This window comes from Pyrgilauda ruficollis, unplaced genomic scaffold, assembly GCF_017590135.1.
Source record: "Pyrgilauda ruficollis isolate IOZ18807 unplaced genomic scaffold, ASM1759013v1 scaffold74, whole genome shotgun sequence".
Taxonomy (NCBI): domain Eukaryota; kingdom Metazoa; phylum Chordata; class Aves; order Passeriformes; family Passeridae; genus Pyrgilauda; species Pyrgilauda ruficollis.
Window position 1 is genome coordinate 2,726,843 of NW_024529266.1, and position 14,146 is coordinate 2,740,988.

Sequence of the window (14,146 nt, forward strand, 5' to 3'; positions counted from 1 at the left end):
ATCACAGCTGAATAATACAGGAATCTTGCAACTTCCAGACTTGAGGAAGCTGCTAATTAAACAATAGCATAAAAGGGTGTGGGTCTCTGTCACAGTGCCTAGACACTCTGATAAGATGAACAGTATAAATAATAATTTTCCCTCTGCTAAATGTATGGTCTGGTTATAAGAGCCCTGCATCTTTTTGTAAGTTCATATAACTTGGTTTTTTCCACACATTCATCTATCACGTTAATAAGTAAAAGACCTCAGGAAATGCAGCACACTCCATGAGACTGTGGTTACAGTCCTCTCCCACACACATCAGATATACAGAGCTGCACTTGAGCCTTACAAAGTTTTATTTATCTTTGCAGAGAAAAGCAGTTAACTGGTGGAAAATACCAGTAAAATTTTATCAGTATCACCCATCACCATAAAAAAAGGGATGGTGATTTCAGGTTAGGCTACTTCTGCAAGTCTGCTGTTTGACAGCTATTCAAAACCAGACTCAAACAACCATTTTCTCAAACAGCCCTTTTCTCCCTTTCCGTACACAAGCACAACTAATGTTTCTCCAGCCCAGGACAAAATTAATACAGAGATTTTGAAACATGCCCTTTGTTTATGATGACTGCCCTCATGAAAGTAGACTGCCATCTACTGCAGCTCTAGCGACAGCTTTCTGATAAAAGCACACTTCTTCAGTCTTCATCTGCTCTTGAGTCTTCTCACTGCATCCTGAAAGACACCTGGCTTCAGTATATTTTACTTTTCAAACTGCATTGTTCCATTTGCCAATTTACTAAAATTGGCAAATGGGACACTCCAAGTATAAAGAGTCAGTTCACTATGTAATCAAAAATAATTTCATTGTCAGAGAATGTGTAAGAGATTTTAGAAATTCTAGTGGACTGATTTTCAGAATGTTCTTTCACACAACCCAATAATTTGACCTGTCATAATCCAGAATGTGTCTATGCTTGACCATGCGCAATCTACTAGTTAGGAGATTATTATCCTGCACCTACAGAAATTGAATATAAAGACATATATATAAATATATATATTTATACATTAAAATAAATATAATATATTATATAAACAAGGTTTCTGCGAAAATGAGTGCTCTTACATTATAAAGTAGCTGTCCAAACTGTGTGAGAATGTCATGGTCATGGTCATATAAAAGGAAAATCTTTGTAAAAAGCTAAGGTCTTAAAATCTCTTTTGGTTTGTGGGAACATTTAATGGTAAGGTAGGACACTAAGCGAGAACATACCTCATTTGTTTAGAGCCAATTAAGTAATAATGTAATTGTAATAAAGAAAACTTTATTAGGATGCTTAAAAGTGCAGGGTGTCTTGTCCACAATTATGTATTAAGACAGATATACAGCATTACTCTTTATTGTATACTAAGTGCTATAGCCATTTTCTGACAGAAGTGTTGAAAGAAATTTAAACAATTTCCTTTGCTGCAATATTATATAAATTGTACTAAAATTTGACAACCACAATGAATTGAAATACACTGCAAAGAGGCAAGCTGCACAAAGCCACCTTGACGAATGATACAAGTGATCACACCGTTTCCAAGGAAGCAAAGCTTTCAAGCAAATCACATGCATAAAGTGTTTATGTTCTTTTTCAGAGCACAGTATTGTAAATGTATCATTTCACAGGCAGAAAAATGCTGATGTCCATATCCCCAACAGCCTTCTCAGATCTATGCCGGGAACATCTCTTGCACTCCCCAAATTTTTATTGCATGATCCACTCTTAACAAGAATTTAATAGAAACCATGTCCAGAGGGTGAGTCAGACTAGTATTTCTATTCAATTGATTAGGGTTTAATTCCCTCTCACTCACTTTGTGGTAAGTGGAGTATATTAAAAAAACAACTTCTGTAACTCCTTAAAGAATTGCTGAACTTGCAGAGATTATCTTTCAAACACAGTAAGCACCAGTATCATCTCCTGACATGAGGAATATTATGGAAGGCAGTCAGATTCCATACCCGACATATTGCTGGAAGGACAAAATCAGCTTTACAGAACAAAGGCCTCCTTTTGGAGGAAAACAACCAAAAAGTCAAAAAATAAGGAAAATCTAAAGGCACAAGTCACATTGATAAGTTTTAAAAGCAGGGGTAAAAAAGTAAGGAATAACCCCATCTTTGGGCACAAGTGTAAGTGTGTATACAACACTGCTGTCAGTGTGCATCTGTGAGCAACAGGAGAGGCCTGAGAGGAGGCATGGAGCCAGGGAGGAAATACACCCGTGCAAAGCTTAGTACATGACCCTATGACTCAGACATGCTCTGTACATCTCTTCAGAAACCTAACAGAATGTGACAAGAATCCCAAACAACACTCACCAAGCATGTCTTTGCTTTGCAGCTCCTCCCTCTCTCCCCCTTACTGAAATTTCTCCAACTTTTATCATAGCATTCAAAACCAAGCAGTTGTCATTTCTGGCTACATTACTGACAACATTTGAACGTTAAGGCCTCTTCCTTTGGTTATACTGTTATCAGAAATTATGATACTGCAGGTAAAACAAGTCAATACACTACTGCATTTGGAGATCAATGCAAATGATTATGCTTAATGTTATATTGAATTTTTCTTCCCACCTAACTTAAAATCATACAAGGCACAAATGGCTAACAGTTTTAACAAGGTAATGTCTCTTCCTTGCTGTTCCTCTTTTGGCCCTGGTTTAACAATCTTCCGTGGCTTCAAGTGATGACAGTGGGTCCCTTTCGTCCTGTCCTCTCATGAATCTGAGATATTTTCAGTGCAATGGCAATAAGAGGACTCAGCACAGTCTAAAGATGAAGAAATACATTGAATTACATAAAGCAGAAGTATCAAAAGATATCTTACTTTTATAAATCCTTCTTTTAACTGCACAATTATACAATAATAATAGTAAATAACAATATAAAAAAGTGACACAGCTATGGCGTCTATTGCTCTTATACTTGACACAATGAAGTACCATGCTTAGCATATGTTTTGTGAAGTGTTACATTGAGTATACCTAAGCTATGCAGAAAAGAGAAAGAGTAAATATACACTGTACTGATCACTCTCTGTGAAACAGGAAATGTGGAGCTCTTTGAAATCTGCAGTACAAAACAACCCAGAAGTAACAGAGGTAAACTTGTTTCTGTTCTGATGAGGGAAGTCAAACAGATGATATTTTCTTTCTAAATACACTTAATATATGAAGCTTAGGGTCAGAAGGTACTGTAACAACTAATTTCCTTAACAGAATTCACAGAAGTGTGTTTTGACTAATACCACATGCAACTGTATTAATAGGATAAATTCCAAAAAAACAGCATGAACTTTAAAGTTTTGGGCTACAGGCCTTATTAAATAGCCATTTATAGGCCTGAATGGATGAGTACAGATGACAGCTATGATAGCACTACATAAAAATCAGGTAAAACACAATTTTTTAAATGGCAATTGGATCTTCCTTCAGTTAGTTAAATGATTCACAAAGATAAAATGGCAGAACTGAGTTTTGTGTGAAAATTTTCTTTTCAGAGATTCATATATTTGGTTACCAAACTAATTCTTTGACCCCTGGAAATTTTCTACAGCTGTCCCTTTCCAATAAACTAATTCCAGCTTCATACACATTAGGTTTGAGAATCAAACGAAACAGAACAGTAACTCAGGAGAGCTGAAATTTACAGGTATCTTGTTTTATAAGCCTGTATAATCAATACCTTGAACCTGTTTCAGCCACCTGACAGTTTCTGACAGGATGAGGTGTTTGCTTTATTTATGCAAACAGTCAGACAGTTAAATCAAAAGAGTGGAGAGACTAACTGCGCAAGCAGAGTCATGGAATAACACTATGAATGCCACTGGTGTCAAGTGAGTTTATGATTAAGCTCAGTTATGCACAAGTGTGAGCAGTCTGACATGTTATTGTTAAAAAAGTTCCATATTTGTAGATATCTATCTACTGAATAATCACTGAAGCAGAACACAAGTCTATTAAAGTCAAACATACTTAGAGAAGATTAATATGTAGAGCACAAATTCACATCTGTGAGCAAAGGCTGCAAAAGTAAATATTAAAATGTGCCAATTTATAAGGTCTGGATGAGACTAAAGCATTTGAAGTTCTCCAGCACTCCCCTAAGAAACCTGTTTTTATTTAATCTAAAAAGTACAAGAAAAATTAAAAAGCAACTCTCCTGACCTACTTTACTGGACTCTACTTTTTTTAGGCAAGAAATGCACTCTGAATTTAAAAAAAAAAATCCACAACCAACACTTCACACAATGCTGGAACACAACACGGAATCAAATGAGTTTATGCGACACCCATTTACAAAAACAATTTAGCTTGCCAAATTATTCCAATTACTACTAAGTATTTAGCTTGTTGCAATCATGCTTCTCAACAGAGAAAGTCCTTTTGCAATTCTGTCTTTTCACACTTCAATTTGATTTTTACACTTTATTCATCCATAACATGTAAAAAAGGCAAAAGTGCATCATATATGGAGTTGCAAGAACAGAATAACAAGAAACTAGGAATACATATGCCTTTTAAAAATTCCTTTACCTCTGCCATGAATAGTTTACATTTCAGTTGCAATAGGTAAATCTCAGCCAACAATCATTTATCGCTAATATTCCTCTAGAAAGATTTCTATATCTCAAGGAGATCTTTTTAAAAAGTATTTTAGTTGGTTCTGCCTACTTCAGAAATTGTAAAACTTTACTATTGACATTTCAACTCTAAGTGACAATTGAAATTACTCCGGATGTTAAATAGCCCATTTATCTCTTGGCAACTATTTAGGACATATGGCATGTTACCCTTTAGATAAAATATAAGAATTGAAAATTAACAGAACTGACTTAAATCAGAATCTTCCTTTAGTAATCACAGATAGAAATTATATCTTTAAAAAAATACCTGGGAGGAATCATTATGAGAAAATAAATCAAGCAAGCAGGTATCTAACATCAGGCAAATACAGATTAAAAGCCTTTTCCTTAGGAATAATCTGTACCAGAGCTGTCAGATACATACAATTCCTCTTGGCTCATTAGCAATTTTTCCCTGTGTGATCTTGCAAGGAAATTCCATACAATTTCCTCTCTTCTAATCAAGGTCGCAGATAAGATTTTTCTCAATGATGCATCTGGTTCATCAAAAAGTTGGGAAGGGCTGAAATGTACCTGCTTGCACGTTAAAAAGCTGAGCATGTGCCTGTACATCCTGCAGAGCTTCTGCTGTAAGGGCTCAACACAAAGCTCAGCACAGTGTGCCTGCTTTGGCCTTCCATTCCAAAAACACCCACAAGTCTTTGGAAAGGTTTATGCTACAGCCACCTGCCCTCAATGATCTAAGGGTTCATTGCGAAACAACCTGAACTGACTCTGTAACATCCACAGCACTGGTGGTGTTCAGTTGATTCAGTTGAGAAGAAGAACACCTTCCACAAAATAAAAAGGAAACTGACCTCTCTAGTCTTGCGCACGGTCTGCCTGTTAACTCAAACAGAATTACAATAAAGGTCAAGAAGCCAGTTGTTCTGCCTCTGGCAAAAGAGGAGGGCAGGCATGAGAGGTGAAAAAAACACAAGGAGAATGGAAACCAAGTGGAGCATGAAGACATCTATGTTCGCAAAAGATTATTTCTTTTCTAGTATATCCAAAGAGCTTTGGGGGAAGAGGTTTGATTAACTAATTAATTTAGTTTTACTAATTAATTAATTAACTAATTAATTTAGTTTTGATTAACGAATTCCCTTGATTTGTGGAATATTTGATAATTGTTGTCCCAGTTGATTTAAAATTTCTTCACTCTACAGTGTGACTTCAAGAAGAACCTGAAGCTAAATTACCTGAACAGCACAAACATGCTGCATTATCTAAGAGTGTGTTCAAACAGATATATGTCTCCACATTCCATGTGTTCTCTAAGAAAATCTTAGGAATTTTAGCAGTAAAGGCAAAACTTTTATTACAGTTCAACTCCAGCCAGCAGCTAAGTACCCCACAGCTGCTCGCTCACTTCCCTGACCCTGGCAGATTGGTAGAGAATTGGAAAAATGTAAAACCTGTGGACTGAGATAAGCACAGCTTAATAACTGAAATAAACTGAGATACAATAATAAAATTAATAATAAAAGGAAAAAGAGTGAGGAATAAAATCTAACCAATCTCCCACAAATGATGCATAATACAGCACCCATCACCCACTGACTGGTGGTCAGCCTGACCTGAGCAGCCATCAGCCCCTCGCAGCTAACTCCCACACAGTTAATGCACCAAACAAGATTTTCTGTGGTATGGAATATCCCTTTTGACAGTTTAGGTCACACATCACAACTATGGTCCCTCCCAGATTCTTGTGGACCTCCTCACTGAAAGAGCATGGGAGACTGAAAAGTCCTTGACATGGGTTAACTTCTACTTAGCAACAACTACAACATCAGTGTGTTATCAGCATTATTCTCATACCAAATCCTAAACAGCACTGTACCATCTAGTAAGAAGAAAATTAATTCTAGACAGATGAAACCAGAACAATTTTATATAATTTTTATGGACTGTACTGTACATTCTACAAGCTAAACAGAGTCATGCTAAAAAACCCCATCAAAAGTAAACAAAGAGGCAATAATTGTCCAGCAAACTGCACTTGTGCTTAGTGTTGTATGTGCCTTAAGAAAACCATACAGATTCCTTTCAATTTGTCCCAATGAAGTAATACAAAACCCAGGACTTCTGGATTGTTCATTTCAGTTTCCTGCTCTTGGACCATCTCACACCATGAACAGTCATTTTTTATAATCACTCATATATACAATCACATGTGACAAAAAATTTTCATATACCAAACAAGATCCACTTGCAAATCAGAGGGGTTTTCCCTTTGCTGCTCACTGTTCAAAACTCATTTCAGAAATTCACTGTTTGATGATCAAAATGTATTTTTAACCTTTTTTTCACTTTTTTCCTTTGTAATTGGTTTGCCTTTTCCAACAAAAACACAAAGAAGCAGCTCCTGCCCCAAAATCTTTGCTTGGCAGCTGCTAATTTCATGATTCTGTGGCTAACTAGCACACGGTTTACTAGCCTTCAGCAAAAGTAATTGCAGCATTTGTGATTCACTGCATCCCATTTAAAGAGTACCCAGCAGAGGAAGGACATGGAGCTGTGAAACAAGTCCAAAGGAGGGACACCAAGCCGAACAGAGGCATGGGCCACCTGCCCTATGAGGAAAGGCTGATAGAACTGAATTTGTTCAGCCTGGCAAACAGAAGGTCACCTGGGGGTAACCTAACTACAGCCTTCCAGCACCTAAAGGGAAACCTACAAGAAAGAGAGGAACTTTTTACATGTAGTGACAGGGCAAGTGGGAATGGATTAAAACTGAAAAAGTGTAGTTTAGACTAGATACTAGGAAGAAAATCTTTACTGTGAGGCTGTTGAGGCACTGGTACAGGCTGTCCCGAGAAGCTGAATATGTCCCATCCTCCATCTTCAAAGTCAGGTGTGCATAGAGCTCTGAGCAACCTGGTCTAGTGAGGGAGGCTGGAAATATATGATCTCTAAGGTACCTTCCAGCCCAAACCATTCTACAATTCTGTGACTCTATGTCAACACCTATTTATTACTGACAGAATTAGCATAATAAATTATAATGTACTGTAAACAGAGCTAATTAAGTCATTATCAGAATAATAGGGACTATTGACTACTGACACTCTTTTCAGGACACTTATCCTAAAACAGCAGCACAACATGTTGTTGAAGAACACACTGGATTTACAAATACAACCATGGTGGATCAGTTCTCTCTTTGTCTTTGTATATGAAACTTCCTGTTTGAATCTTATCCAAGTTCAATAATACATCCATGTGGCTAAATGAAGGACAAGACATGTGTGGGGATGTACAAATATCAAATATTGAGGTGACCTAACAAAGCAAGGCTATAAATGAGATTAAAGGTCAACAAAGTCTTATTTTAGTAGTTCATGCCCATTGAACATCTCTCTACTTTTAACAACTGTATTAAATTTAGGAAAACTCACAACTCTGTTCGCTTAGAAAAAGATACATGCCAATGCATAAAGGTCCAATTCATATAATACTTCAGAGAGAAACCTATTGTTTGTTATAATGAACTGAGCTTTCTGAAATGCTAGTTGGATGCCTATTTGAATAGTTAAAAACAAAGAAATGATTTTTAAATATAAATCTTCCTTGTAAAAACTATCTGGAAAGCAATATTCTCAGGAACACCCAGTGATGAGAGGCATCACCTGTGACAAGCCACATCAATGGAGTGGTCCTTCGTTCTAGAGTATTTCAGTTTTAGAAAACTGTTGGGCATTGTTTTTTAAGACTTTGTTTTAGATCTGGATTGCATCATCACCCTAAGTTTTGCGATATTCAAATGCATAATTGTCATGGTTTGACCTGGAAGTGAAGTTTTGGGAAAGTTATGGTCAAACCAATACATTGAATTGAATTTTATTTATTTTAATTGAGAACACTGAGTTGTTTTTTATATACTTTGGAGAGAGTATGACGTTAATTTTTCTTTATTGCTCCTGATTGTCACTGCTGATACTGGCTTGCAGAAAGAACTGAATGGAAAAAAGCAGCAACCCCTTACTTTCCAGGTGTCCATGAAGATGATTCTGCAAATTTCTTTAAACGGATCATTTAACAGCCAGAAGTAATGGCTATTCCCATCTGTCCATGACCTCAAACATACATTATTGGCATATTTTACCACTTTCTCCTGAAGTCTTTTGTTGTAGATCAGGAAGTTGTCTACGCTTTATTCTAAGTAGAAAGTATTACTAAAATATTATTTGGGTAACACTTATATTCATTAACACCTATTGTTTACAACACATACTGGCCTACATATAAGCTGGAACAAAAGGTCAAGAAGGTCCACTTCAACTCAAGAAATGCCACAATTAGTGTTCCAGAATAATATGCACATCTCAACATGTACACTGGAAAATGTAGTTCAGACGTTTACTTATCTGTGAAAGATTCACCATCAGAAGCTACACTGTGAAAGACTACAGAAGCAAAATAAAAGAACACTACTTTAAAGTTGGATGATTAATTTTGGAAATGACTTTGTCTGGAAAAGGAAAGGCGGGGGGAAAAGGATGCTGGTATGAGGCAAAATCAAGTTAATTACCATAATGATTCCACAAAACAGAACCTCCAACATGACTGAGTTGCCTGTCAAGACAGAGACATTTATTTTCTGTGACAAAAAGCAAAAGATCTATCAAGGTATTTTTGCCTTTCAGTTCAGGTTTTGACTGGAATTGTCACCAGACAAAAACATGGAGCAGTGCATTATCTGAAATAAGATGCTGGAAAGACGTGGTGCAATAAACAGGACCATCTGAATATTTACTTAAGCAGCCAACCATCAAATAATCTTGTCTTGGTTTATGATATAGAAGGTGTGGAAGGGAGATTTTCTTGATCAGCTGTTTCAGAAAGAGTGCAATAATACAGAAACCACATACAATTGTCTCCTCAGCTACAGAAAAATATGCATTTATCATTCAAAATCATGCAAAATCATTCAAAATGTAACAACTTCTTAAATACCATAAAGTAATACATAAGGTATATGTATATACTTAACATACTCCTTTATATCAGTGCTTTTTCCGTAACTGACCACTTACATATATGCTGTGTTCGTACTACTGACAGCAAATAGGCAACAAAGTTCTTGAAATTTCAAATCGGTCACAGCTCTTTTAGATGTGTGCATATCAGTATGAACTTTAAAGCAAACTGAACAATAAAGGAATTACAGCATCAGGAAAACTATGGCACCCCTTCCTAGCAATGCTGTTTTCTGAAAAAGGAGTATTTCATTCACATTATTTTACATACTTCACTATGACTATAAAATATTCTCCTGGGAAATATTTAGTTATTTTTGTACATGAGAATGTCCTAAAATTTATACATTATCTTGAAGTCCGCCATCTGCCTGTCAGAAACAATCTATGACCTTGCTGTTTCTAATGCACTCATGTTGTTGGCAAAGCATGCAGCCAGGACATAGAAAGAGAAGCAGTGGGAACTGTGCAATATTATGCAATGAGAAACCAAATAAAGAATTTATTGTATTAATTGAGATGAAACTTCTATCTATCCCAGATGTCATGCACTTGGCAGGAGATGAGGAGGGTGTCTACAGTACCCCGTATTTCCTGAGGCAGTGTGGATATTAAAATGCCTGTCTGCACTGCATAAATGCAGGAAAGTCCCTGTAGCAAGTTTCAAGGCAATGACGTTTCTACCCCTGGGATTATCTGTTCACTAGTGAATATCCTGATTAAACAGCCAAAAGTGCTGTGATCTGACAGGCTCTGTTACCAACAGAGAAAAAAATCCCTTCCAGCCTTTCTTCTGTCCTTGGGAATAACAGACCCTTTTGGTGTGCTGAATAAAAGACCAAACTCCGAAATCCTCAAGGACAGGCATAAGCCCTACTGGCCTGCTTAGGATCCCCTGAGGACTTTCCCCTGCACCCTGGCCAAGGCCCATTACAGCCTGTCTCAGGGGTGTTGGTCCCTGCCGGAGCTAAGCTGTAGGAGCGCTTGTCTCCGGCCTTATCTCCACCTCTGCTTCCTGGGTGGACCTCAGGCCCATGCTACAGGTAGCTTTTTTCCCTGAAAGACTGCTTGGATATATGCTCTATCTTGTCTCCAGTTTTGACTTTGACCCTCTCTCCTGAGTAGGTCTATTCATCCTTGTCTCTAGCTTTGTCCCTGGTACCATCTTCTGCTGCCCCAGATGAATCCTGCATCTGATCCATCACTTGGAGGGAGCTTGCTACCAGAGAGCTGCCCTTTCCTGCCGTACGACTGTCCCCTGGACAAGGAGGGCACTGCCTGTGGTGCAGCAGGTCTGGATGCGTGGCTCCTACTGCCTTGTGCAGCAGACCCATTCCTGCTGCTCCCTGGACATTGTTTGTATTCTGGTGAGACTTCATGCGCCTCTCTCAAGCAAATGCAAGCAGAATTTGATAGATCATATCTGCAGGCATGGGATCTGCAATATTTCTGTGACAAGTGAAGCACTTTTCATGACTGATACATGACTGTTTAACAGCATAAGAAGAAACTCACTAAGTTTATGGTCAGAATCTGGTGAAACATCAAACACTTACCTAGGGTTCAAATTCATTTGACAGCATATATGTTTTTGTAGATTTGCATTTGCATTCCAGTCATGAAGACACAACTACATTAGACTTAAAACTACAGAGCTTTGATTTATTATAAGCCAAATGCTTAACTTCTTTTCCATGAAATATCCTTAGTCCTCTCTTGTATATCACAGCATAAAGAATATTTACTGAGAAGAACCTGAGAGTGTGAAGTGTGATTTATTTTATTAATTCTGCTGGACAATCCAGCAACTTGCTCTTAACCTTCACTCTTCTTAGGAAAAAGTCTGGTTATGACATGAGATAATTCTTAGACAGCTGCAAGTCTTTCCCTTACAAGGAATCCCTACATTGTTTAGACTCTGGTATCCATATTTCCTAACTGAACTCTGAGTGTGAAGAATCCTTGGGAAGCCCTAATTAAGTGGCTCTCAGATAATCTGCTTCAAAAATTGTTATCTTATTTTTAAAATACTGTTTCATAAATCAAATCACAACTCTAAAAAAATTCTGGAAAAAAATTCTAACTGGAATGACTTCTCTTAACAGACTTGAAGTCATTGCCCAGCATTTAACATGAGGCATCTCAGCCCTTGACATTTCTGTTGTGTTAGATATTACACCAATAGATATTAAAACTGATGGCCCTTCCTCAAAAGGTGTACTTACAAGAATAGGGAAATCATCTACAAACACAGTACATGGGTCAAAGCATTGAGTGTTGCTTCTGACCAAAGGCGAAAACCCGTAGCCATGGCTATTACTGAGGCAGTGCTCTACTTACTGACTTACTACAATCCTACTGCATTACCTGTGGTTCCTTATTGTGTTGGCTAGGATCCTTTTCATAACTCTCTGCATAGATCCGCAGAGTAGCTCTCACATGACTAGAAGCACTCATTCTGAAGATAAGTCTGGAAGCATCTGAAAAAATAATCCGCAGCCCCTAGGAAAGGAGAAGGAACATCATGTATGTAAGGTCACAGTACCTTAACAAATCACCAGCCTCTGCTCCAAAATAAAAGTGAAAGGAAGAGTCATCTGGATGCCATTCTTCTTTCTCCGCAACTTTAGACAACACACTCGTTACTCTTTTTTCCCCTCTGAACACTAGAAATGATGTCGTGCATTCTCTAGTAACAAATACCCTCTTACTGATGTTTTTATTTCTTTTATTTGATTTGCTCTTACTCTGCGTGGCAGAGCACAAAATCAATGGCCTGAAAAATAGGTATAAGATCACTAAAGGTAAGTGGCCTACAAAACAGCTACAGAAACCCTGGATCAAAAAATAGTTGTCCATAGTGAACACAAGAGACAGGACCAGCTGCTACCCATCAAATACTACACATCAATATATGAACACAAGAATTTCAATAAGTCTATAGTACAATTTGGAAAACTTAAGATGTTAATTTCACGTACATTAATTAATGCACATTAACTGTGCGCATAATAAAGAGGATTAATTCTTTAATTAAATAAAAATTTGCTCTTTGCTGATATTTTCACTTTTTTTTTTCTTTTCTCCTCCCCCCTGTTGTACTGCATATATGAACACTTTTTTTTACAGACCACAGGCCATAATCTTGGATCCAGTTTCTGTATAGGCAGGCCAGTAAGGCTGGAGGAGTAAATTGCACAGATAAATAGCTGTAGTGTTGCAATGTTCTACCAGCTGTGCACTAATACACATTCTAGTTCTCTTTATGTAAATGGTATCCTTAGACTAAGTACAACCTCTGATAAGCCACTGAACTCTTCCTCCCCTTTGTCCTTCTGCTGTCAAAGGTCTAGTACGCAAACTGAGATCCTTGCTACTTCTGTTTAAAGGGCAGTAAACCATTAAAAATGAAAGAAGATAATTAAAAGAAATTAAAAGAAATGCATTTTATTTTTCCAGTTTTATCAGCAGCTTGACAAGACTGATGATGGAAATGCAGTGTGTCAATATTCTAAAGTATAAGTAAAACCTAAGTAAAACCTTTGCTTCCTCAGATATATGCCAAAACATCTTTAGCACCATATAAAGCATTGTTTGATAATAGAATCATTGAATGGTTTGGCCTGGAAAGGACTTCTAAAGGTCATCCAGTCCTGATGTCATCAGGTCATGATGTTCACTGCAGTGGGCAGGGACATCTTCAATCAGATCTGGTTTCTCAGAGCCCCATTCAACTTGACCAAGGATGGGGCATCCACCATCTCTCTGGACAACCACTTACAGTGTCCCACCACTCCCATTGTAAAAAAAAAGTCTGCCTTACATCCAGTCTAAATTTACTCTTTTAGTTTAAAGCCATTACCACTTGTACTACTGGAACAGACTCAACAGACTAAAAGAATTGTCCTCATATTTCTTACAAGCCCCCTTGAAGTACTGAAAGGTCACAACAGGGTCCCCCTGGAGCCTTTTGTCTCTTAGTATAATGGCCAACTTTTACCTCTCATCCTTACAATTCAAATTTTACACAAAAATGCCACTGGTCCCATCCCCAGCTTGCTGGACCCTCAGGAGCAGCACTGTTATGTGCTGATGTGCGCAACAAAGTACAGTGTTAAAAATTAGAAGTCTTCAAGAACAACAGAATGTTTTATTTGATTTTAAGTCTCATTATTGCAGCATGATAATATTCATTTCAAGAGGGTTTCAAGAAACAGAATTAATTAGAAGCAACAATCTGTGTTTATTGTTTGTTGCCTATTTTCCTGTTACTGCGGGTTTTTTTTCTGAATATGTTGTTTATTAACACTGAATAATTACCATGTAGCCAGCTTCATATACACAACACATTGCAGTTGCACTGAATATAAATCTCTCACCCCTATGTTCTGGGGAATAAAACCTGGCACATGCTCCTGAACACTTAGCTGAAAAATCCACACAAAGCCTATGATAGTCTGAAAGAGACAGCCACATTTAGATGATAAGCAAGCTACC

The 14,146-nt window shown here is 37.4% G+C and overlaps 1 protein-coding gene across 2 annotated transcripts in view; it reads right to left on the reverse strand.

The window, feature by feature from the left end:
• The window catches only part of PGM5 (phosphoglucomutase 5), a 72,544-nt gene that overhangs the window by 3,150 nt on the left and 55,248 nt on the right, over positions 1 to 14,146 (reverse strand). The window contains exons 10-11 of one of the 2 annotated variants that reach the window (XM_041486123.1): positions 12,017 to 12,151; positions 1,294 to 2,812 (exon numbers count right to left, since the gene is read on the reverse strand). In XM_041486123.1, coding sequence (XP_041342057.1) covers positions 2,723 to 2,812; positions 12,017 to 12,151 — 225 coding nt within the window. In that variant the 3' untranslated portion in view covers positions 1,294 to 2,722. Of the gene's footprint in view, positions 1 to 1,293; positions 2,813 to 12,016; positions 12,152 to 14,146 lie in introns of those variants that run through there. The other variant, XM_041486124.1, reaches the window with a different exon arrangement.